At 39.9% G+C, this 27,112-nt stretch overlaps 1 protein-coding gene across 1 annotated transcript in view; it reads left to right on the top strand.

Moving 5' to 3' along the window:
- Positions 1-27,112, top strand: part of LOC137504741 (IgGFc-binding protein-like) — a 188,240-nt gene that overhangs the window by 24,528 nt on the left and 136,600 nt on the right. Inside the window, exons 10-20 of the mRNA XM_068233324.1 lie at positions 303-502; positions 2,303-2,561; positions 5,638-5,882; positions 9,285-9,568; positions 14,001-14,278; positions 15,397-15,998; positions 18,299-18,860; positions 19,535-19,734; positions 22,383-22,617; positions 25,788-26,029; positions 26,127-26,410. Coding sequence (XP_068089425.1) covers positions 303-502; positions 2,303-2,561; positions 5,638-5,882; positions 9,285-9,568; positions 14,001-14,278; positions 15,397-15,998; positions 18,299-18,860; positions 19,535-19,734; positions 22,383-22,617; positions 25,788-26,029; positions 26,127-26,410 — 3,391 coding nt within the window. The remainder of the gene's footprint in view (positions 1-302; positions 503-2,302; positions 2,562-5,637; positions 5,883-9,284; positions 9,569-14,000; positions 14,279-15,396; positions 15,999-18,298; positions 18,861-19,534; positions 19,735-22,382; positions 22,618-25,787; positions 26,030-26,126; positions 26,411-27,112) is intronic.

Here is a 27,112-nt window from a genome sequence, read left to right as displayed (position 1 = left end):
TTCATTTTAATTTCCTAATTCCAAGCTGCTGAATTCAAATTGAAAGAAATTTATATTCTTCAGTAAATATTCCCTATAAATGTTGCAATTAATGTTTTATGCACAGCTTCATATTATCCTATGTTGCCAGGTTACATTTTTTTTATCAATGAAGAATTGTAATCTCAGTATAAAAGCAAATTGGTTAACAAAATGTAATATTATGTTAACATATCCTTTACTAAGATGCTATAGTATGAATACATTCATAAATAAATATGCTGCAGTTTAATAACAGTATTTTTTCATATATTCACATTCAGCCCTCCCATGTCCTGGCGACAGTCACTACAATCCATGTGCCAGCGCTTGTCCTGCCACATGCCTGGACCAGAATGCACCACACAACTGCACTAAGCCATGCACTGATGCTTGTGAATGTGATGATGGCTTTGTGCTCAGTGGCCCCACCTGTGTACCCCAAAGTGAATGTGGATGCTTCTACGATGGCAAGTACTATCAGGTTAGTATGAAGACACTTGATAAATACAGTGGGATGCGAAAGTTTGGGAAACCTTGTTAATCGACGTGATTTTCCTATATAAGTCGTTGGTTGTTACGATAAAAAATGTCGTTTAAATATATCATATAGGAGATGCACACAGTGATATTTGAGAAGTGAGATAATGTTTATTGGATTTACAGAAAGTGCGCATTAATTGTTTAAATAAAATTAGACAGGTGCATAAATTTGGGCACTGTTGTCATTTTATTGATTTCAAAACCTTTAGAACTAATTTTTGGAACTCAAATTGGCTTGGTAAGCCCAGTGACCCCTGACCTACATATACAGGTGAATCTAATTATGAGAAGGAGTATTTAAGGGGTTCAATTGTAAGTTTCCCTCCTCTTTTAATTTTCTCTGAAAGGTAGCAACATGGGGGTCTCAAAATAACTCTCACATGACCTGAAGACAAAGATTGTTCACCTTCATGGTTTAGGGGAACGATACATAAAGCTGTCTCAGAGATTGCAGCTGTCTGTTTCCACAGTTCGGAACATATTGAGGAAATGGAAGACCACAGGCTCAGTTCAAGTTAAGGCTCGAAGTGGCAGACCAAAAAAATTCTCAGACAGACAGAAGTGACGAATGGTGAGAACAGTCAGAGTCAACCCACAGACCAACACCAAAGACCTACAACATCATCTTGCTGCAGATGGAGTCACTGTGCACCGTTCAACCATTCAGTGCACTTTACACAAGGAGATGCTGTATGCGAGAGTGATGCAGAGAAAGCCCACAGCACAAACAGAGCCGCCTGAGGTATGGTAAAGCACATTTGGACAAGCCAGCTTCATTTTGGAATAAGGTGCTGTGGACTGATGAGTTATTTGGGCATAACGAGGGGCGTTATGCATGGAGGAAAAAGAACACAGCATTCCAAGAAAAACACCTGCTACCTTCAGTAAAATATGGTGGTGGATCCATCATGCTGTGGGGCTGTGTAGCCAGTGCAGGAACTGGAAATCTTGTCAAAGTTGAGAGACGCATAGATTCCACTTGGTATCAGCAGATTTTGGAGACCAATGTCCAGGACTCAGTGACAAAGCTGCAGCTGCGCCGAGGCTGGATCTTTCAACAAGACAACGACCTTAAAATCCGCTAAGGCATTCATGCAGAGTAACAAGTACAATGTTCTGGAATGGCCATTTCAGTCCCCAGACCTGAATATAATTGAAAATCTGTGATGTGAGTTAAAGAGAGCTGTCCATGCTCGGAAGCCATCAAACCTGAATGAACAAGAGATGTTTTATAAAGAGGAATGGTCCAAAATACCATCAATCAGAATCCAGACTCTCATTGGAACCTACAGGAAGCGTTTAGAGTCTGTAATTTCTGCAAAAGGGGGATCTACTAAATATTGGTTTCATTTCTTTTCTGTGGTGTCCAAATTTATGCACCTGCCTAATTTTGTTTAAACAATTATTGCGCACTTTCTGTAAATCCAATAAACTTCATTTCACTTCTCAAATATCACTGTGTGTGTCTCCTACATTAAATATATTTAACTGAATTTTTTTTATCGTAACAACCAACGATTTATACAGGAAGATCATGACGATTAACAAGGTTGTCTAAACTGTTGCATCCCACTGTATATTCTTATTTATTCTGGGAAACCCTACATGAAACTGGTATCAAGATGGCAATAGTTACACTGTTCTTGCATCCTAATTATCATAGAGAAGTTTTGGGTACATTCTTTTGATCTTAAATCTGTGAAACTTGCTTGATGCTCTGTCTAATTTCTAATTTTTACAGAAAGATGAGATGTTCTGGGAAGGGGAGTGTGAACATTATTGCACATGTGTAGGAAACAACCAAGTGACCTGTACTGAGGAAACCTGTGCACCTGATGAGGTCTGCCAAGTCCAAAATGGAATAAAAACCTGTATTCCCAGAGTTCCAAGCACCTCCACCACTACTACAACTACTATTAAGCCCAGCACTGTGACCACCACTACTGCGACCACCACTGCTGCACCCATTTCTACAACCACTGCTATTCCTCCACCAGAGGGTAAGTCACTTGCACTAAGGAGAAATGGACTTTATGGAGCCATGTATTTCCATTGTCATTATTTTAACAAATATATCAGTTATTCTGGTTTTGGCTCTGGACCTGGAACTGGATCAGCTGAAAATATTTTGACAAAGTAAAAGTTTTGATGGCTTCATCAAAGTCAAATTGATTTTTTTTTTGGGGGGGGGAAGAGAACTTTTCTCAGTCTCTCTTTCCTTCCTCCATTCTCTCAGCCATCTTATGTACTGTGCTTTGATATGCCTGATAATATTTTGTCCCTCTATTATCTCTCCTAGCTCCTGGTTATGGCATATACTCCAGATATCACCTTCTTTCTTTGGCCCACCAATTCTTCTTAGTATCTTTCTTTCAAATATTCTTAAAGAGACTCCATAACAAAAATTGCATCCTGTTTTTTATCATCCTACAAGTTCCAAAAGCTATTCTAATGTGTTCTAGCTTACTGCAGCACTTTCTGCTATCACAGTCTCTGTAATAAATCAATGTATCTTTCCCCTGTCAGACTTGTCAGCCTGTGTCTGGAAGGCTGCCAAGTTCTTCAGTGTTGTGGTTCTGCTATGAACTCCCCCTTTCAGGCCCCTCTCTGCACACTGCCTGTGTGCTATTTTGATTAGTGCAGCTTCTCTCTGCTCTCTTATCTTTTACAAGCTGGATAAATCGTCCTCTGAGCTGGCTGGGCTTTCACATACTGAGGAAATTCAGACAAAGGCAAAGCTGTTTGCAGGAAGAAAAGAGCAGCCTGAAACTTCAGTGCATGAGAGATGCAGGGGGAAAGAAACACACAAATGATCTCTTGAGATTCAAAAAGAAGGGTGTATACAGCCTGCTTGTGTATGGATGTATTTTCTATGTGTGGACATACTGTACATCAACCTACTTCCTGTTTTGGTGGCCATTTTGTTTGTTTATAAACAAACTTTTTAAAACTGTTTTTAACCACTTTTAATGCGGCGGGGAGAGGCGAAATTGTGACAGAGGGTAATAGGAGATGTCCCCTAACGCACTGGTATGTTTACTTTTGTGCGATTTTAACAATACAGATTGTCTTTAAAGCTTGCTCATCACTTTTTATTAGTGTCCATGTTTCTGCTCCATGTGACACAACTGGTTGCACTAATGTCTTACTATTTTTTTTTTTGCTATTTTTGAATAGGTTCATGTTGGCATAGTAAGCTGTAATGCCTGCTTGCATCCGCTCTATAATGGACTCGATCTTTTTATTTTCTATGTTTAGTAGTTTTCCTAAGTAGGTAACTTTAAAGACCCCTTCAGATGGTATTTCACCTATTTACCAGATTTTGTGGACTTTGTTTAGATTACAGTGCGATTTCTTGCATTTTTCCTGCTTTCAACATTGTTCTGACATTCTACGTTGCCATGACCAAATCTCTAGTCCTTTCTTCTTAGTTCTTTGTCCGTTACTATTTACCTTCTAAAGCTTTTAAATTAGCTTGAAAATGTTTTTCTTTTTATGGGGACGGGTTGTTATCCTCACGCCCAACCCGCAGCTATCCTAGAGGGACGATGTTCAGTCAAGGTTATCTCCTTTAGCTGAGTGGTCCTAATTTAAGCAGCAGGAACTTGTTTTTCCGCCCTCGCATGACTTAGTCGGAATACCGTTGCCCAGGGACCATGAAAAGGATGTGCAAGCATCAGACTGGCAGAAATAAGTGGCATTTCTCAAGTTTTATTAGCACATATTTGTCTGCAAAACATGCACCCTATAGACCGAATACTGCTCCTTTTTCCTTAGTTATTGTTTTTGGTAATATTTTCCTTCCAAAATACAAGAAATATCACACTATGTAACTAATGCATAAACAGATCACGCACAGTACACGTGGGTACATAATAAATATTACATACGGTGTATGCTGTTATGATAACTGTTTTACATAGACAAGAAAGAAGCTACACGAAAAGGTCCCTCTTATGAGTTTACTAACCTTGGGGCAGCACGGTGGCGTAGTGGTTAGTGCTCTCGCCATGCAGCACTGGGTCCCCGGACTCCCCGGTTCAAATCCCAGCCATGTCAACATCTGCAAGTAATTTGTATATTCTCCCCCTGTCATGCGTGGGTTTTCTTTCGGCACTCCAGTTTTCTCCCACATCCCAAAAACCTACAGATAAGTTAATTGGCTTCCCCCTAAATTGGCCCTAGACTATGATACATGCACAACACGATACATACATAGACATATGACTATGGTAGGGAGTCGATTGTGAGCACCCCCCAGAGGGACAGTTAGCAACTTGACCATATATACTCTGTACAGCGCTGTGTCATATGTTGGCACTATATAAATACTAATATAAATAATTAAATGGTTCATTCATTAGAAGAAATACTTATTTTATGTATTTGTTTGTTTGCTGGCTTAGTTAATGTTTGTAATGACAATTTGAACTTTTCAGTACATAAATGTAATCAGCAGTGTTTTTTTTCAGAAAAGCACAAGTTTATACTTTTTAGAGCATTCGGATTTATTCTACAAGCTGTTCCACAACATAATTTGCATAAAAAAGCATTCATTTTCAAACACTTGCAATGCAGGCAATGAGAAAGGGACTTTAGACAATTTCTTGGTTGGAATAGTACTTTATGTACATACAGTATGTAGTGCTGCTCAAATCCGAATCCGGGAGATACCCTGATAGTTGTTATCCAGATATCTCCCAGTAAACCTGTGCCGGGGGGTCAAGCTTACCTGTCTGACGTCTTCTTCGGCCGTCCCTGGTGCCTCCTACGATGCGTTCCAAGTGGTGGTCACGTGACTACAAACACTTTCTCCTTCCGGGTTGAAGGAGGAAGTGTTTGTAGTCACGTGATGCGCGTGGAACGCATCGTGGGAGGCACCAGGGACGGACGAAGAAGACATCAGACAGGTAAGCTTGATCCCGCCCACCCCGCACAGGTTTACTGGGAGATATCGGATAGCAACTATCCGGGTATCTCCCGGATTCGGATTTGAGCAGCCCTAACAGTATACCTCTTGGTGTTATATGTCAATTCAGGTACACTTTAAAGTTTTATATACTTGCTCTTTTGCAGGAGGAACATGCAGTGGATATGGTGATCCTCATTATTTCACATTTGATGGCAAGCCTCATACATTCATGGGGAACTGCACTTACACACTTTCAAAACTATGTGACGCTGACAGTGGCTTGCCATTTTTTAATGTGGAAGTAGAACATGAATACAGAGGAGATGACACACGTGTGTCATACGTCAAGGAAGTCACAGTGTATGTTCACAGCTACAAAATTAGCCTGCAAAAACAAAAGGTTGTGAAGGTAAGTTACTTACCCACCTCATTCATTGCTGTAGTAGTTGGAAATCAGTAAAAAGCCATTAAAGGCAAAAGTGTGGGAAACTGTATCAGGTGTGACTATGAGAATATTTGAATATGATAATATAATATAATATAATATCACACATGGATATAAACAGGTGTACCTTCCAAAGTACACTTAGAGAAAAATAGTCATAGATAATAAGAATTTTATCTGCTGACCTACAAGTCGGTCTGGATCAGGGAGGACATTTAAGGTTTTTAGTGCCAATGGGGTTGATTCATCAAACATAGTGCACGGCAATATTACCTCCACTTCCGCATGCAGCACCATGGGTTACGCAAGTAGCACGACTCACGGTACTAGAGTAGTGCAACTGTTGCTATAGCAACATGTTACTAATGATAACACTTGTTAGTAACAGGCATTACCGTAGCACTGGTCACGCTACTGGCGTAACTCGCGGTGCTGCATGCGGAAGTGAAGGTAATATTGCTGTGTATTATGTGTGCACCGCAGTATTACTGATGTTTGATGAATCAACCCCAAACTGAGTTATAGACCCTGACTTAATTAACTATTGTCCCAGGAGATAATTTTTCATCTTAACTATAACTTTTCAGCCCCTAGCCATTGAAAGGAACCAAAATTAAATAAAAAAGTAATACCAAGCTTATTTTGCATATTTTCACTTTTTCTATGGGCTTAAACTGTATTCTATTGATAAGACCTGAACATATCTCCTGCGAGAAAAGGTAGGAAAAAAGTTAATTGAGAAATGGCCAATGAAGGTTCAAAATAAAAGCGAAATATTCTGTTTGGGTCAAATAATATTGCACTCACCAGTTAAAGAGGACCAAGATTGTAAATTAGGAAATGCAGTGTAAGTAAAGTAAACTTCTCATCAGGTGTCAGGGTTAGTAGCTCACCTGCTCTTCTGTAAATCATTATACGCCTGATGCTCTCCCCCCTCGGCTTGCCAAACTGTCTCTGAAGCTCTTTGGCAGTGTGGCACCTTGCCACAGCCTGTCCAAGCTCGATGCCGCTTATAAGGCTGCGGCTGCTGAGCTGGGCCAAAACAGGTGGGCGGGCCCACAGAGAGTCCAAAACACTTTTACCGTGTGTGTGTGTGGGGGGGGGGGGTTTGCAGTAGTCTCGTGTCTCGGATGTAAAATGATTTATGAGCAAACAGGTGAATTATTATCCTTGACACCCACTGATTTTTGCCTTACTAGAGCAGAGGTTATCATTATGTTTTCTATTGTACAACCTTGGAACTCTTTAATAAGAATGGTGGGTTCAAATTTACTGTTACAACTTTTTAAAGTAAGCATGTGTCATGCATGTTCTAGTGCTCGCTTCAAGCTGCAGACATAGATTCATGTTGCTGAGACAATAATGAAGTCTCAGCTGCAGTGAATATAACGGCATAAGCACAGGAAGTTAAAATGGTTTTGCTCACAACCCTTTCTACACTTGCACAATGTTAGGGACAGCCATAGCTATTTTAATGTTTCTTAATGCGTATTAAATCTCCAGTATTAAATTGAGAAATCTGAGGATAATTTTATACTCCTTACTGACCATTCTAGTAAATAAAGGCCATAACCTTCAGTTACAAAAAAACCCAGATACAGACATGCTGGATTTCTTTCTAGGTGCCTAATAAGCAGAAGGTCACTATGGATAATTAGATCCCACGCAGTTCTCTATAGGTCCTATTACATACCAATCTTGCAATAGTAATAATTATGGCCACCTGGAAACCCACTAGGAAAGGAATTATGCCAACTAGCTGAAAATAGACAATAGAAAAATGACAATAAGGAAATGTGCTAACTTCTACTTTAGAGATGAACCCAGATATCAGTGTCCATGTGCAACCACCAAAGGCAGGTCCTCTGTGGGCCACCAAGGGTCATCACCAATCCAAATGCAGACCAGCAAACACAACAAGACTGGAGCTAAATCTAAAATAGTTTTAATCAATAATAGGAAGTTTTACATATCGACAGATAAGCACAATGTTTCAAGTTCATCACCCTGCCTCAAATGCAGAGCAGGATCATCCATAAATCAACCTAGGCTGGAGCCTTGTGCCTAGTGGGTTTTAGGGGACCCAACTCCCTCTTTCTCTGTCCCGTCTCCCCCCAATTTCCAAAAGGACCATCAGGATGAGCCAAAGGTACTGCCTTGCCCAAGGCTCCATTTCTTCTTAATCTATCACTGCTCAGATGCCATCTGAGGAAGGGTGATGAACCTGAAACATTGTACCTATCTCTCAATATGTCAACTGGTTATTATTGAATAAAATGATTTTCAGTCTGGTCTCGTTGAGTTTCCTAGTATCCATATTAAGAGCATCACTATGGAAAATCAATATGATCTGTGCATTAACATTAAAGGGGAACTTCAGCCTAAACAAACATACTGTCATCAAGTTACATTAGTTATGTTAATTAGAATAGATAGGTAATATAATCTCTTACTCGCCCTGTTTTAAAAGAACAGGCAAATGTATGTGATTCATGGGGGCTGCCATCTTTGTCATGGGGGCAGCCATCTTTTTGGTTGAAAGGAGGTGACAAGGAGCAGGAGACACAGTTCCAACTATCCTGTGTCCTGATAACCCCTCCCAGCTGCACACACTAGGCTTCAAATGTCAAATTCAAAATGTTAAAAAAAAAAAAAAATTGCACCTAAACAGCAGAACGAGAACAATAAAATCAGATATCCCATCATGCTTTGCACAGCATCAGGGGAAAAAAGCCCGGGCAGTTTTCTTCTGTGCAGCTAAAAATGAGGCTTGTATAAGAGAAACAAAGTTCTGATGCTGTGAAACTGTTAAAGAAACACCAGGCCTTTTCAGTGCTGCTAAGTCGATTTTTAGTCCGGAGGTTCACTTTAAGCATCAATACCCTTTGATGGGTGCTGGCAAAAGAGAACACAGGTAGACAGTCCTTGATTAAGTTTTAAAGAGGTTCTTGTTATCTTAAATATTTTAAAATAACTTTATTGAGAATTTTGGTTGAATGTTTGAATACAATAAAAATGTGTTTTATATTATATATACTGTATATATACATACAGTATATAACAGCTTTCGATTGTTTACAAGCTTGCAAGGGCAGGGCTCTCTCAGGCTTTTGTGTCTTGGAATTTGCTTTTGGCACTGTTATTTAGTATTTTGTATATTGGTGTTTACCCCGTCCGTATTACTATGTACCCATGTTTATTTCTTACTTTGTACAGTGCCACAGACTATGTTGGTGCTGTATTAAATAATTAACAATAATAATAATAATAATTGATAATTATTATTATAATTAATAATAATAATGTTTATGCTTGTGTTAACTCACTGAGTGAGTCATTTCTCCTTTTTTTTTTATAACATCTTAGGTGAATGATCTGGTCCTGCACCTCCCGGCAAGCTTATCTCCAGATGTGTTTATCGGACTCAGTGGTCAGTATGTAGATGTAAAAGTTGCCTTTGGTCTACGAGTCAAATATGATGGAGATCACAGAGTTGAAGTGACACTTTCCAACATCTATCAAAATAAAGTATGTGGAATCTGTGCAAACTTCAATGGAAATATTAGAGATGATGACCTTAATCCAGATGGAGAAACTGAGACTGATTCAACAAGCTATGGCAACAGCTGGCAAGTGGCCAATAAAACAAGGTATGGCAGTTCAATGTTTTTAAAGGGAAAACATAAACTGTAAAATAAAAACAAAGAAAAAACGGTAATAATGCATTAATATTAGTTTTACTTAGTAAGGAAATTGTGACATATTTAAAAAAAATCCGTTTGTCTTTTACAATAAATGCAATATAATAACAGGTACAGTATATGAAAATTTTGTCTAGGTTACCCATTTCAGAAATAGACAAGATAGATTACATTACGAACTTGATTTGCTAAGGTTTTGTTAGACATTGGTCTCTACCCGTAAGTACCGCCACACCATTACTAGGTGAAAGTGTCCTGCTCTCATTTGTGTAGGGTCATTGTCCACCATCATTTTGTGTCACCTGGATAGAGATGGCCCAAATGCTTCACCCGCAGACAGTTCCCGGAGTACTTGGATTGTTCCCCATTCGCATTTAATGCAAAAAATTTTTAGTCAAAAATTTGCATTCGCATTTAACATTAAAGTCAATAGCCATCGACTTTAGCGGTTAATAGCAAAACCCCCATACATGCTAGAAGGAGGATAGTAGGAACAAGAGCTTTCTTCTCAAAAATACCTTATAGTTTTGGAGAAAATCGATTTTAAAGTTATAATAGGAAAAGAGTGCACCTATAGCGCCCACCCACGCTGTCACCCTGGAGAACCCACAGCACTCTAATATCAGAGTGGGAGGGAGTTGGCATCTGGGGGTTCCCTTCTTAAAGGATACCACAACCGAAAGGGTTGTGGTAAAAATGATTGCAGCACTGTGTAGGTAGTAATCAGCACATACCTCCTGTTCCTCCTGCCCCCCTCCGTCTTGTGCCATTCTCAGTCTATACATCCCGGTGTTGGGCGACTTTACTGAACTTTGCCCTGGACATACTGCGCCCTGTGTGTGCAGTATGTGCTTCCCCCTTCACTTCTGGCCGGCGCATAGTGCTAGGCTCAGAAACATGCTGTCCCCTCTGTGCTGCATGTGTGCTCCATTACACTGAGCGTCACATGCTAATCCTGTGACGCTCAGTGTAATGGAGCGCACACGCACCACAGAGGGGACAGCGTGCTTCTGAGCCTTGCACTATGCGCCGGCCGGAAGTGAAGGGCGAAGGACATACTGTGGACACAGGGCGCAATATGTCCGGAGCAAGGTTCAGTAAAGTCACCCAACACCAGGATGTATAGACTGAGAATGGCACAAGACAGAGGGGAGCAGGAGGAACAGGAGGTATGTGCTGATTACTACCTACACAGTGCTGCAATTATTTTTACCACAACCCTTTCGGTTGTGGTATCCTTTAAAGAGGACTCCCAGATGCCACCATCCTTCCCCCCCCCCCAGGTTGTCGCCAGCCCCCACATCCTCCTGGGACACCGGAGGTTGGGAAGAGCCCAATGTTCATGGATTTGACAAGGGCTCTGGGGGAGAGGGGGAGGCTCAGCTGCCCATCTCCTACAGAACCCCCTATACCATGGACCATGCAGGCTGGTATAGATCAGGGTGCAAACCCCCAAGCAGCTTTGGCTCTGCATTCTGGCTACCCCAGCCTGCATGGGGGACAAGAGGTGAAAGAGGATCAGGAGGGGGGATGCCATGTCATTGTTTTTTGATTTCCCACACTCTGAACATATAAAAAAATAAATAAATAATTTTATATACATCGCATTTAAATGTAGACTTTTTTACTCTAAATTTACCATCATTTTTTTCAAAAACTACAAGGTCTTTTTGAAAAATTTCTAGCACAATCAGTGGTTTTACTATTAGTCACTAAAGTCGGCGACAATTAAACTTTAACCACTTGACGCCCACAGTGTAACACCCCCTAACGACCAGGCTCTGTTTTGCTTTGCTGGGCTGTGCAGTTTCTTCAGCCTCCTGCACAGCCCAGCTATGGAGCCCAGCGATCGGACTCACCTCTTTTTTTGTCCCTAAAGGGACATGCCGCCGGAGGGGTCCAATCGCTGTGTCAGCAGTGTTTGTTTTTTTTGAATAGGCTGTTTCACCCTCCCTTCCTCCTCCCTCCCCTTCCCTCCTTCCCTCCGTACATTCCAAGCTTATTTAAAACAGTTCTGAACATGTGAACAATTGAGCAAGATATGTTTTAACTTGTCAGTTACCAAGCTCAGTGGGACAGGTGACAGACACATAGAGGGACAAGTGACAAACACAGGGGGACAGGAGGCAGACACAGAGGATGGCAGGAGGCAGGCACAGAGGGGGAGAGGAGGGAACACAGAGGGGGACAGGAGGCAGACACTGAGGAGAACAGGAGGAGGACACCAGGTGGGACAGGAGGCGATTGGGGGAGAACATCTATAAGACACCCCTGCACCATAGATGCACCAGGTTTAGCGTATTTTTTTCCCTGGTTTTTGCCCTCTAAACCTAGGTGCGTCTTATAGTCCGGAGCGTCTTATAGTCCGGAGCATCCTATAGTCTGAAAAATATAGTAAAACAGTTCTAAACATTACCAAGCTCCCTATGTTGCTGTATTACCATAGACTGACTGCACTTATGTATATTTTGCTGGCTGTATTTTTGCCAGAGACTTTGTTTGCACCCACATGTACCCTGCTAGCAGGTGCATAACTACAGATCATGGTGCCCCCCCCCCCCAGGAAACTTTGATGGAGCCCCCTTAAAGGACAACTGAAGTGAGATGTATATGGAGGCTACCACAGTTATTTTCTTTTAATCAATACCAGTTGCCCGGCAGCCCTGCTGGTCTATTTGGCTGCCCTGCCGTAGAGTCTAATCAACTCCAGAAACAAGCATGCAGCTAATCTTGTCAGATCTGACAATAATGTCAGAAACACCTGATCTGCTGCATGCTTGTTCAGGGTCTATGGCTAAAAGCATCAGAGGCAGAGGATCAGCAGGACAGCCAGGCAACTGGTATTGCTTAAAAGGAAATAAATATGGAAGCCTCCATGTGCCATTCACTACAGTTGTCCTTTAATATTCCCAACTCCTCCCTTGCTCCCTCTTTGTGACCCTCACAGCACGGAGGCCCGTCTTACATGGGCCTTAAAACAAGTATGGCCACCAAGATCTTCACATTCATTACATGTGTAGCCACATAAACACCTGATCTGGAGTATTGTAGGGAGGGAAGGTTAGTAATTGCCCCCTCTTACCTCTGGGCCACACTGCAGTCACAGGGGCTGCTCCTTTGTAGTTATGCCCCTTCCTGTTAGTTTTAATTCAACTATCAGTTCTAGGGAGCCAGCCCTACACAGGTGTTTTCCAAAAAGAACCTTGCTAATACTTAACCTCCCTGCAGTGCTCCTTCTTTTAAACTCAGTTGATGTAGGCTTGTGCTGACCTTATCAGCCTAGTCTTCTGTCACTTGACATAGCCCTTTGGTGACATGAGGAGACCACTGCTCGTGACATATTCTTCTGAACTGAATGAACAATGAAGGACCCTACTTAACATATGTGTTGTGACAATCCTGAATTTAGTTTATTAAAACTGCTATTAAGAGGAAAAGTTTCCGGCCCCACCTGAATAATATTGGAACATAGTGGAGTTACTGAAAGGTTAGAAAATATGGTTATGGCATTGCAGTTACATGCATAGTTGCCCTAAAAAGTCCTGGAAATCAATCTGCTAATTTACTGTTGTTTCGGTAACCCAACTATGTTTTAATATTATCCTAATCTGGGTTGGAAACATTTATCAGGTAACAGAAGATGATTAAAAAATTTTTTATGTTACACCATAGGGCTGATTCACAAATCTTTTATTTTTACTTATCTCAACTTATTTATTAACTCACAATTAATGTCACTTTAAAAGACTTCACTCATGGTTTATCCCTCCTTATTTGGATTAACTCATCATTTATCTCTCCTTATTTGTTTTTCTCATGAAATATATCTCCATGGTCCTTATTTAATTCACTTTTTCTCTGACATTTTCTCCCAGGAGGTAATTTTTCATCTTTAAAATAACTTTTTAGCATTTGGCAACGGATAAAGTACCAGAAAAGTTGTAGAAATAATGTCAAATATACAGTATTCTGAGGATTTTCTTGCTTGCTGGTGCCTTAAAAGGCATTTTATTGATAAGGTGGTAAAATATCACCTGGCAAAACTTAGAAAACAAAGTGAATCGAATGAGGGTCCCTTCTTAGTTTATCTCATACATTAGCTCTCCTTACTCTTAAGGTGAAAAATACATACAAATCAACCCCCATGTTTTGCTAATTCACGTGCGTTTTCCATTGATCTCTATGTTTCTATGGCTCACAAGATCATTTATTACATACAAATCTGAAAAAACTTTTTTTTGTAATCCTAAAGCTGCAGTTTCCCTACACCAAAAATGTGCTAATTGGAAAATGAATACTTAGACTATTATTAATAGGTCTCGTATGTTTAAATTTCGTAATGGATTATTACGTTTAAGAATCAAAACATTTGTTGTTTCAGCTGTTTACCAGCCATTTCAATTAAGCCAGTCTGCACACTAGAAGAAATAGACGTAATTCGAAGTGAGGCCTCTTGTGGCATGATGACACCCTTCCATGGTGTATTCCAACATTGCTATCTCATAGTGGATCCTCGAGAGTACTTTCTGAACTGTTTCCATGACATGTGTGAGCTCCATTTAGACCCTAACATTCTGTGCAATCACGTGCAGGCATATGCAGATGCTTGTCAGGCTGCTGGAGCTGTAGTTCTGCCCTGGAGAAACTCAACATTCTGCCGTAAGTATGGCTGTATACACACACACACACACACACACACACACACACACACACACACACACACACACACACACACACACACACTTTTGATAGAGGCCTCCTTGGTCTTTTTCAGCCTTTTATATCTTCCAAGTGGTTCTGGGTCATGATGATCAGTCTGGGTATTCCTTGAAAGACATTTGAAGTGAGAGAGATATGGAAGCTGCCATATTTATTTCCTTTGTAAGCAGTACCAGTTACGTGGCTCTCCTGCTGATCCTCTGCCTCTAATACTTGTAGCCATAGACCCTGAACAAACATGCTGCACATCAGATGTTTCTGACATTATTGACAGAACTGACAAGATTAGCTCCATGCTTGTTTCTGGTCTTATTTAGAAACTACTGCAGCCAAATATACCAGCAGGGCTGCCAGGCAACTGGTATTGTTTAAAAGGAAATAAATATGGAATCCTCCATATTCTCCTCACTTCAGTTGTCCTTTAAAGAAGAAGTGACTTGCCCAGTTTTAGTGATAGTTACACCTGGAAATTGGGGAGGCAACAAAGGCTATGCACTCCATTTATGTGTTTTTGTTCTCTGACTTTTGGTCATGAAAAGTAATTACATTGTGTTACACAATGACGATAAAGTGCTTAAATCTTGGTGCTGTCTAGGGTTGTTTTATGTCAGAGTAATATTTCCTCCCGTGTACTTTATATTGATGTAAATAAGTCATACTATGCCAATCTTCCTTGTTGCTGTTACACTCTCAGCAAACCTCCACATGTGCTTGCTTGGTGTTCATGTGTATCTTTCTAATGGTGGCCATACATGGTACAATTTTTAATTTTTTTCCATTAGATCGAATATAAAGATTTTTCCATCATGTCCGATCATATTTTTTTGAAAAAATGGGATAATTGTTCGAATTTCTTGATCGAAAAAAAAAAATTTCTACTTTAATTCGATTCGATCATTTAGATCGAAAAAACAGTAAAATCGAACGTTTTTATTGTATCGTGTATGGGCACCATTAGGCTAGATAAGGTTGTAAAATATTTTGGAGAAATAAACCTATTACTACTTATTTATCTCCACAGGCTTGACTTACGGTTATATTTGGTATTTGTTTTACAGCTCTAGAGTGTCCATCAAATAGTCATTACGAGCATTGTGGAACAGCCTGCCCAGCTACTTGCATCAATCCAGGATCACCATCTAATTGCAAGCTTCCCTGCACAGAGGGCTGTGTGTGTGATGATGGATATGTTCTGTATGATAGAGAATGTGTCCCAAGTACTCAGTGTGGATGTTGGGAAGATGGTAAACATTACCCAGTGGACTCCGAATTCTGGACAGATGATACCTGCTCTACTAAATGCAGATGCCCTTCAGCAGGGGGAAGTTTAGTGTGCAACTCTGCTTCATGTCCACCTGACAAGTACTGTGGTATAACAAATGGCGTTCCTGGCTGTTACGACCTTACATTTGGTAACTGTATAATATATGGTGATCCTCACTACGACACCTTTGATAAGGAAACTCATCATTTCATGGGAATTTGCACATACACTCTCTCTAAACTTTGCACCAATGCCACCTCTTTGCCATATTTTAATGTTGAAGGAAAGAATGAGCACCGTTATGGCAACCCATACGTGTCATGGATACAGAGGGTTATAGTGGAAGTTTATGGTCATAAAATAACAATTGTCAGAGATGAGCCCAGCCGAGTTTTGGTAAGGTTCTCAGAATGTTTTCAAATTATTGTCATGATAATTCATATGTTTATTGTATGTATTTAAAAGCAAGAAGCAGACAAAGATGTCATGCCCAGATCAGGTTATGATTGTGTAAGCTAAGAGCAGAAGTACAGCTGATTTATTTTACTCCCTCATGCTGCCGTACCAGCCAAGTCCATTACCTGCCTTCTTGTATGATCCCACACTTTGATCTTCTCTCTTCACCACTAAGATTGTGAACAAAAATGTCAAAGTCTGAGACCACCTAGATCTACAGTCAGCCCTTGCTGCATAAATAATGTATTTTTTAACAACAGAATATGGGGAGAATTGAGTATCAATGAAAAGTGTATTGCTTAACTATTCAATGAAATCTGATAACAAAGAAGCTAGTCTTCGTTATAGATCATTTATTATTATTAGTGTTAGGGTTAAGTCTTGTACACTCACTAGATGATTTCCAGCTGAGGCAGCCAGTTGGATCTTGCTCTGCCAAGAATCTAGCATGTGTATGATGCGCCCCCCCCCTGATACCCTCCAATGCATAGGCGAGAGATCCAGACCAGTAGATTGTCTCATCAAAGAGCAGGCCAACTCATTTTGTCCTCTCAATACCACCATGTCTGCCACCCCTCCCCCAGTAACAGATTGAGTCACTAACCTGCAGGCTGATGACATGTCTGTACAGAACTTGACCTATGAATGTTGCCTAAGGGATTAAGTCCCAATCCCGGTGGGTGAAGGTAATTGTGCAGGTGTATGCACCTTCATGGTAAGGGCTAGGTGATAGGATTTGTGTGATAGGTAAGTTTTAGGCTTTGGGTGATGGTTTGCTTAGTGTGGGTTAGGTGTTAAAAGGAACCCGAGGTGAGAGGCATTCATTTTAAACTATACAAGTTGCCCGGCAGTCCTGCCAATCTCTCTTGTCCGTAGTGTCTGAATCCCACACCTCAAACAAGCATGCAGCTAACCTTGTTATTTTTTTGTCAGAAACATATAATTTGCATGCTTGTAAAGGGTCTATGGTTAAAAGTATTAGAAATAGTAAGTCAGCACGACAGCCAGGCAATGTGCATTGTAAATATCATAAATATGTTAGCCTCCATATGCCTCACACCTTGGGTTTCCTATAAATGTTAGGTGAGACACAGATAAGTGCTAGAACTTGGGAGAAAAGGTTTTAGACAACAGTCGAGGGGTTACTGGTGGGCATCAAACCTACATAAGATATTGTTAGGCATTGACAAGAATTAGTTTGCTTAAAAACTTTCAGTTACAGCTAAGATAGCTTAAGGTATAGGAAATAGTTAAATTAATGATGTGCTTTGACACTGGAGATTCCACAATAAAGTTATACCTTTGTTTGTTCTCAGTGCCTACACAAATTGTGCCAGGTTCACTGCCAAAAGCTCATCTCCAGGAAGAAAACATGCACTTAATTACAGTTTATACTACAATTGGTAGCATAAATAAAGATGTGTCTGTTGGGCCACATTCAAAGCTTTTATGCTGCTTATTTTAATTTATAATTTGATGTTGTGTCAAAAGCAATTACATTAATTTTAGGTATAAATGTATGGCTTGACTTAGTGTTCTCTACATACAAAGAATTTTAAAACTACAATACAACACCAAAAAAAGATGTCAAAGGTGACATTATGTCTTCTGCTGCAATCTTAACTACTTTTCCACAAGTCTTAGTACAGTGTGACAGAAATGACATATAGTTGCTCCAGCACCACAATCCTCTATTTCACACTCTCCAGCAGAAAACGATCCTCCACCACCAATGTAGATAAAGGTCAGTAATGCTCCATATTCACTCAAAAATATACAGTAGAAGGCTTCCCAGTGTGCTGAAAGATTCAGGTTGTAAGGCCAGATAACACTTGTGTCATTTGATTTTATGGTCCTGCACAACTGGGCTGATCACTGAATGAAAAGAAGTCATTCTTGTTTAAGGAATGGTTCCTGGAAGACTTAGTAGTGGCTATGCAGGAGCAGGAAATTATGTAACACAAGTGCTATCTGACCATGTAATCTATTAGCAGGTTGATAAGCCTTTTATACGCGAGTGTGGGAGTGTGGCTCAGGATTTATGTTTGTGTGCATTGGTGGTGGAGGATAGTTTGCTGCTGGTTAGTGGGAATAGAGGCCTGTGGCGCTGGAGTAACTATAACTTTCCTTTCTTATGCTGAGTTTTCTCATAAGAAGTCTACAATACAGCTAGGCAAAAACATAATAAATACACTTTTGATGTCCCAAAAGATCTAACGTGCACTTATTTTGTCAATCAGGTGGACGGCATCTGGACAAATCTTCCAGTTATCTTAGTCAATGGATCTCTGACGGTGACTCAAAGTGGGCGATATGTCACTCTAGAGACTGATTTCCACCTCACAGTCTCTTATGACACAGACCACACAGTAGATGTGAAAGTTCCGACAACATATTTCAATCAGACCTGTGGACTGTGTGGCAACCTAAATGGAATCCGACATGATGACTACCTGATGCCCAATGGTCAGCTGGCACAAAACTCTAATCAGCTTGGAGAGAGTTGGCAAGTGGAAGATGATGATCCATTGTGTAACACAATTGTTCCTACCCCTCCACCACCATGTCCACCAGAAACAGAAGAATTCTATTCCAGCAACCAGTTCTGTGGTTTGTTAACCAGTAAAGATGGTCCATTTAAAGATTGCCACTCAGTTATCAACCCAGACCGCTTCTTTGGAAGTTGTGTATTTGACCTGTGTGCTCTTGGTGAAGACCTGTTATGTAAAGCACTGGAATCATATGCTGATGCTTGCCTAAGGGCAGAAGTCCCCATTGCTTGGAGAAATGCTACTCTCTGTGGTAAGCATTATTTTGAATTTCAGATAAAAATTGTATTGCTTTTTTAAGCACGGTCATATTATATAGATTCAGATATTTTGACATAGTTATACATAGTATACTGTATGTGGGGATTTGGTTACAGTATTATATCACTTTTTTATTTTAGTTCATTGAATTATTTCTTACTCTTTTACCTACCATTTTTTCTTTTGCATTTTGTTATTGTGGTTATATTAGTAACATACACAGAATGGTCAGTGAGAAGCCAATAATTTTGACTTGCATGCAAATTTCATGCAGCTTGAAAATTAGCCAATCAAATACATTTCTTATTTATTATAATTTCTCGACTCCATTCTGCATGCAACTTGATAGAACTTTCTATTCTTAATTTCTTCACTAGGTATTCCTTACAAATGTTGCTATGACATTATTTTGCACGGCTGTATGTTACATTATATTATTTTGCACGGCTTCATATTATTGTATGTTGCCAAAGTATATACAGTATATATATATATATATATTGCAATGATAATTATATTCTCACTACAAAAGCAAACAAGTTAACAAAATGTAATATTGTATTAACAGATCTTCATATCCTTTACTAAGATGCTTTAGTATGAATACATTCATAAATAAATATGTTGCAGTTTAATAACAGTATTTTTTCATATATTCACATTCAGCCCTCCCATGTCCTGGTGACAGTCACTACAATCCATGTGCCAGCGCTTGTCCTGCCACATGCCTGGACCAGAATGCACCACACAACTGCACTAAGCCATGCACTGATGCTTGTGAATGTGATGATGGCTTTGTGCTCAGTGGCCCCACCTGTGTACCCCAAAGTGAATGTGGATGCTTCTACGATGGCAAGTACTATCAGGTTAGTAGTAATATCCTGGGTTATTTTATTGTTTTTTATAGATGGGCAAACTTACATAAAAACTATTATCAGAACAATACTAGTCACCAAGGGCTTTGCTAGGATCCTGGATGACTAAGAGCAACCTTGGGCGCCAAGAAAGAGGGAACTGCCTGGTGATAAGCGAAAGTGGTCATGATAGGTTGTGGACAGAGTAAAGTGTACATGAATTACAGGTAGATAAACTAAGGAATCACTGAGCTAATTACCATATTTTATGCAAAAGGCATTATCATTTATACAATGAACACATGGGGCCATATGCAATTAAGTTTTTCTCCTGAGTTTTCTCCTAGGTGATATTTTTACAACTTGTTATAAAATGCTTTTGAAGTCACCAGCAAGCAAGAAAATACTCAAAATAATTTTGATAGTACTTTTTCACCAATTTTTGCGTACATTTTCATTTGTAGAATGCTTAAAATTTAGTTTACAGTGATGTTGAAAATTATCTCCTAGGAGATAACTCAGGTGAAAAAAATAATTGCATATGGGCCGTAGTGCTATAAAAACCTCCATAAAAACAGTAGTGGCCAATCATAAATGATCTATAGGCATAATAATTCCCTAACAGGTGTGCAGCCCTGAGCTGGTTATTTTCTTTGGGCCCAATAATCTCACGAGCAGTAACACAATCCTGGTGGCCTGCAACAAAGTTGGACACAGCCGTCCCCGTGTGTAATGTAACACACCTCTATACAGCATATGATTATCTCAGCACTCCCTTTATCTAATTCAGATTGGTTCTATAGAAGGTTGTAGTTGAGCAATAATCTTTTTAGTTGATATCCTGCACTCTCCATATATGTTTATATGTTTAAAATGTACATGACCCTAGCAGTGGTGTAACTTGAAGTCATTGGGTTGACACAACATTTTTGGTTGACGACCCCTTTTCCTTGAATAAAAAAAGGCCCTAAGTAATTACCATATTACCAAGGTCCTGACATCATACTGTGGTAGCCTTGGTGCATTATGGGAAATAACAGCTGTTTACAGCTGTTTCCAACTGCCAAAAACGCAAGCAGCTTCTCCTTCCACTGACATCACCTTCCAGCAGTAAACATGTCACCATGTGATAAATGTCAGAACGCAAATCAGGGAGAGGAAAGATTTTACAAACACTGACTAAATCATTTATACATAATGATTGTAAAAATAAAGCAGTTTTTTATTACATTATTTTTACTGGAGCTCCTCTTTAACATTGAATTACTTTATTGTTGGAATGGACCAGGTATTGTCAGTGTCCACTACTTAAAGAATTTGTTGTGCTGTGTTCTGAATTGCTCACAGCGGGACCTAGAAAGCTGCTGTTTCTAATGTTTCAGTAATAGCATAGCACTTCACAGGGCACAGGGTACATAATAAAGTCAGAAAAACAAAGTCTTAACATTGTGCTTTACACATGTGCCTTCTTTGATGCATTATATGTCTTCTACTAAACAATGGGAACACTTATTGCACATGCAAAACCTTTGTTAGAGTTAAAGGTACATAAAATGGGAAACATATTAGCACGCAACTCAGCACACCCACCACACAGAGCTGACAGCTCTAATTACACTTGTTATTACTTGCAGAGAAGGAATAGTTAGACAGGCTTTTCTCTATAAACACACACACGGTGGATTTCTGTGTGTTTTACTTGTCTCTTGTGCAAGAGTTTAGGTCTGCTTTAAATAGACAGCGTTCCCTCCTAGATCGTAATTAGGTAGCATTCCCACCTAAATCCCTGGTGTCAGTAGGCACCTGTAAATAAAATCATGTATTTACCTATTTACCTTTCAGATCACTCATTGTGCATTCTGCAGCCTGGCTCATCCTGACTGCAGTCATCAGCAGAGCCCACAGATTCTCTTTAGTCAGGCTAGACTATAACGCTCTTTAAAGCGGACCCAAACCAAACATTTTTTTAATTCAAAATATTTAGTTGCACCTCTCTGACACATACAAAGATAAATAAACACTCCTTCAAGCCTATGAGAATTTCAGTGCATGCTTTTCACCCTTCTCTTTTCATAACTAGGGTTATACAGGTGGCAGCCATTAGCAATTCCTCCTTTGCCGGACACCTTCTACTTCACCAGATTGCCGGATTCTGTCCCGGCAATATGAAAGGAAGGGAGGGGTTCCTCCAATAAATGTAAAATATTTTATATTTGTCATCATGCAGCTAAAAAAAAAGGCTGCTATTTATTATTATAATTTAGAAAATAGATTTTATTTCTGAAATCTTGTATTTTTAATTTGGGTCCACTTTAAGGTGATTTAACACAAATCACTCTGCATTACTGGAGACTGTCCTTATAGACAGACTCAGCCTGGAGATTATCGGTCTGCTTCCACTCTGCATTCAACCACAGATACAAATACCAGGAGAGACTATTTTCTCCTGAAGAAGGATCAGGGCATCAACTTTTAGGGCATGAGCCTTGAATGTTTAATATTTGACCACACAACTGTTAGTTACACTGTTCTTACAAATCTATTATCAGATAAGTTGTAATGATTATATGACGCCCATTTATATTGCGTGCTTTGTAATAATTCTATTAATGGGGAATCTTAGAAACTTGCTTGAAATGTCTATTTTCTTATTTTTCCAGAAAGATGAGATGTTCTGGGAAGGAGAGTGTGAACGTCGCTGCACATGTGTAGGAAATAACCATGTGACCTGCAAGGAAGAAACCTGTGCACCTGATGAGATCTGCCAAGTCCAAAATGGAATAAAAACCTGTACAAGTACCTCCACAGCTACCACAACCACAACTACACCCACCACTGTCACCACCACTACTACAACCACTACTACAACCACCACACCTCCACCCAGACCTCCAGGTGAGCCATCTGCACTAATTAACAGATTTCACAAAGAAAATTGTAACTTTAGATTCTGATTAGGTTAACAATGTTTATTATGCAATTTAAAAGCAGATTTTATGCAGGCATGAATATCTATTGGCAGAATATTATTATTAACACCATTATTCCTCTTCGTTGGTGCTTCAAAATTGCAGCAGAAACAAGACTATGGAGCTAATCCATAAACAGAGCGCACATAATACACATAAGTGCATACTCAGTGTACATATGCTTTTTTTATGATATAACTTTTTTTGCATAGACAAGAAAATAAGCAATGTGAGAAGCTCCCTTTTGCGAGCTTACAATTATTTTGTCACGGGTACATTATTTAGACTAAGAAGTAATTTTATTTATTAATTTGTTTATTTGTTTAATGTTTGCTTTTCAGCTTCATAAGATTTAGCTCTTAAAGAGAACCCAAGGTGGGTTTTACAAATCCTAATTGCATACAGAGGCTGAGTCTGCATATAATGCCCAGCCTCTGTTGCTATATTATATCCCCCAGCCCCCCCCCCCCTGCACTCTGCTGTGCCCCCCAAAGTAAACCGCCATGCTAGCGACAACACAGCGTGTCGCCAGCAACCTGTTTACATGTACATTGTCACTCTCTGACGCCTTCTGTATTTCGCCACTTCCTGCCTGCGTCCCTTCCCTCCAATCAGCAGGACATAGAGGAGGCGGGGGAGCGGCGAGGGTCACAGTGTACATGTAAACAGCCTGCTGGCGACATGCTGTGTGTCGCTAGCACGGCGGTTTACTTTGGGGGGCACAGCAGAGCGCAGGGGGGCCTGGGGGATATAATATAGCAACAGAGGCTGGGCATTATATGCAGACCCAGCCTCTGTATGCAATTAGGATTTGTAGAACCCACAAACCCTCCTCTGGTTCTCTTTAAGTGTATATATATATATATACAGTACAGACCAAAAGTTCGGACACACCTTCTCATTCAAAGAGTTTTCTTTATTTTCATGACTATGAACATTGTAGATTCACACTGAAGGCATCCAAACTATGAATTAACACATGTGGAAGTATAGTACATAACCAAAAATTGTGAAACAACTGAAAATGTGTCATATTCTAGGTTCTTCAAAGTAGCCATCTTTTGCTTTGATTACTGCTTTGCACACTCTTGGCATTCTCTTGATGAGCTTCAAGAGGTAGTCACCTGAAATGGTTTTCACTTCACAGGTGTGCCCTATCAGGTTTAATAAGTGGGATTTCTTGCCTTATAAATGGGTTTGGGACCATTAGTTGTGTTGTGGAGAAGTCAGGTGGATATACAACTGATAGTCCTACTGAATAGACTGTTAGAATTTGTATTATGGCAAGAAAAAAGCAGCTAAGTAAAGAAAAAACAGTGGCCATCATTACTTTATTAAATGAAGGTCAGTCAGTCCGAAAAAATTGTGAAAACTTTGAAAGTGTCCCCAAGTGCAGTCTCAAAAACCATCAAACGCTACAAAAAAACTGGCTCACATGCGGACCGCCCTAGGAAAGGAAGACTAAGAGTCACCTCTGCTGCGGAGGATACGTTCATCCGAGTCACCAGCCTCAGAAATCGCAGGTTAACAGCAGCTCAGATTAGAGACCACGTCAATGCCACACAGAGTTCTAGCAGCAGACACATGTCTCTAGAACAACTGTTAAGAGGAGACTGTGTGAATCAGGCCTTCATGGTAGAATATCTGCTAAGAAACTACTGCTAAGGACAGGCAACAAGCAGAAGAGATTTGTTTGGGCTAAAGAGTCCAAATTTGAGATCATTGGTTCCAACCACTGTGTCTTTGTGCGACACAGAAAAGATGAACGGATGGACTCTACATGCCTGGTTCCCACCGTGAAGCATGGAAGAGGAGGTGTGATGGCGTGGGGGTGCTTTGCTGGTGACACTGTTGGGAATTTATTCAAAATTGAAGGCATAGTGAACCAGCATGGCTACCACAGCATCTTGCAGCGGCATGCTATTCCATCCGGTTTGCATTTAGTTGGACCATCATTTATTTTTCAACAGGACAATTACCTCAAACACACCTCCAGGCTGTATAAGGGCTATTTAACCAGGAAGGAGAGTGATGGGGTGCTGCGCCAGATGACCTGGCCTCCACAGTCACCAGACCTGAACCCAGTCGAGATGGTTTGGTGTGAGCTGGACCGCAGAGTGCAGGCAAAAGGGCTAACAAGTGCTAAGCATCTCTGGAAACTCCTTCAAGACTGTGGGAAGACCATTTCAGGTGATTACCTCTTGAAGCTCATCAAGAGAATGCCAAGAGTATGCAAAGCAGTAATCAAAGCAAAAGGTGGCTACTTTGAAGAACCTAGAATGTGACATAGTTTCAGTTGTTTCACAGTTTTTGGTTATGTACTATACTTCCACATGTGTTAATTCATAGTTTGGATGCCTTCAGTGTGAATCTACAATGTTCATAGTCATGAAAATAAAGAAAACTCTTTGAATGAGAAGGTACGTCCAAACTTTTGCTCTGTACTGTGTGTGTATATATATATATATATATATATATATACTGTAGATATAGATATAGGTAGATAGATAGATAGATCGATAGATATATATATATAGATATATACAGTATGTATATATATATATATATATATATATATATATATATGTACATATATATATATATATATATATATATATATATATATATATATATATATATGTACATACATATATACTCACAGCAAGGAACTGCCAGAACTCTGTTGAGTCATACTGGTGATTGTAAATAATGTTCACTGTTATGTAAAATAATTTTCTGTGTTGCACAAAGACAGTGGTTGGAACCAAGGATCTCAAATTTGGACTCATCAGACCAAAGCACAAATTTCCATGGGTCTAATGTCCATTCCTTGTGTTCTTTAGCCCAAACATGTGACTTTAGGGATTTCTGATTTTTTCACAGCAGGCCCTAGAAAACATAGTTCTTCCTGTTTCCAATGTCGCAGTAATATTTATAGCATAGTACTTCACAAGGCACAGGGTACATTATAAAGTCAGTGAACTAACTCAGCCATGTTCAACCTAGTTTTCACTTCTAAGGTCTCTCTATTTACATGTCTATTAACAAAAAAATATTGGCTAAGGTCTCAGTTTACTTGTCTGAATCTGTTCCCAGGATCCTGTGAGGTTAATGGAGACCCTCATTACTACACATTTGATAACCAAGTGCACCATTTTATGGGTACTTGCACCTACACATTATCTAGACTCTGTGAAGTGGATGGACACCTGGCCTGGTTCAATGTGGAAGCAGCCAATGAACACAGAGGAGGCAACACTGCAGTGTCATATGTCAAGTATGTTAATATTGACGTGCATGGATACAGGATCACACTGGAGAAGAACCGAGAAGTAAAGGTGAGCATGCATTAAAAAAATAATGGTAAAACCATATTGTCTAAATCTTTATATTTTGAGACAATCACTATTGCATGTTTGTGTGTTTTGAATACAGGTGAATGATAAGGTTGTCATCTTGCCTGCCACTCTAGAACCAGGCATTAATATCTTCCTTAGTGGTCATGATGTCTTGGTGACAACAGCAATCGGTATTAGTGTGAGGTTTGATGGAAACCATCGAGTGGTGGTGACTATTCCAGGCCAATATGCAGAGAAAGTATGTGGAATATGTGGCAATTTCAATGGAGACAAGAATGATGACTTCCTTAACCCAGACGGGGTATTGGAGCCAGATTCTAACAGTCTTGGTAACAGCTGGCAGGTTGACAATGACACAAGGTAATCGAACGTGTTTTTTTTAAATAATTTTTTACTGGCATAGATATATGAATTTATTTTATATGTCTTCAAAATGACATGGTATGCACAGTAATTTAATTTCCAATCAAATGAAAACATTAATGGAGAAGTGCTAGGGTAATCTAGCTCACTGACGAGTTAAGGAGTAGGGATAATCAATGAGATGCAAATAATTTCTCCTCGCATTCAAGTTTCGTGTAAATTATATGCAGCTTGAAATTGAACCAATCAGACTAACTTCCTGTCAGTTTTTATTGGTCCAAGTTCAAGCTGCATAACATTTACATAAAATTTGAATGCAAGGAGAATATATTTGTACCTCTTTGATCGTCCCTATTGAGGAGATCATAGGCCTTATTTACTACGCATTCTCTTTAGATCTCCTGGCATCTCAAATTAAAATATTATAAGTGATTAATGAAATCCAGACTGCAGTAATTAAATATTGTCTGCTATTAGGTGGTTAGGATTTGTCATCCTAGCCTGGGTCATATCAGATCCTAATGAGGGTTACTGAGAAGCATGTGAATTGGTAGTTGTGTGATTGCAGTTGCAGCATCCCACAAGCAGACTTTTTCTTCTAAAAACATGCAGTACAGGGTGGTATTTTTGCCTTGGAAGAAGCTCCCATGGATCAAACCGTCCGTCAGGCATAAGTCAGTGTCCTGCACCCACCGCCCG

Source organism: Hyperolius riggenbachi, chromosome 4 (genome assembly GCF_040937935.1).
Source record: "Hyperolius riggenbachi isolate aHypRig1 chromosome 4, aHypRig1.pri, whole genome shotgun sequence".
NCBI lineage: Eukaryota > Metazoa > Chordata > Amphibia > Anura > Hyperoliidae > Hyperolius > Hyperolius riggenbachi.
This window is presented reverse-complemented; position numbering and strand designations above follow the sequence as displayed.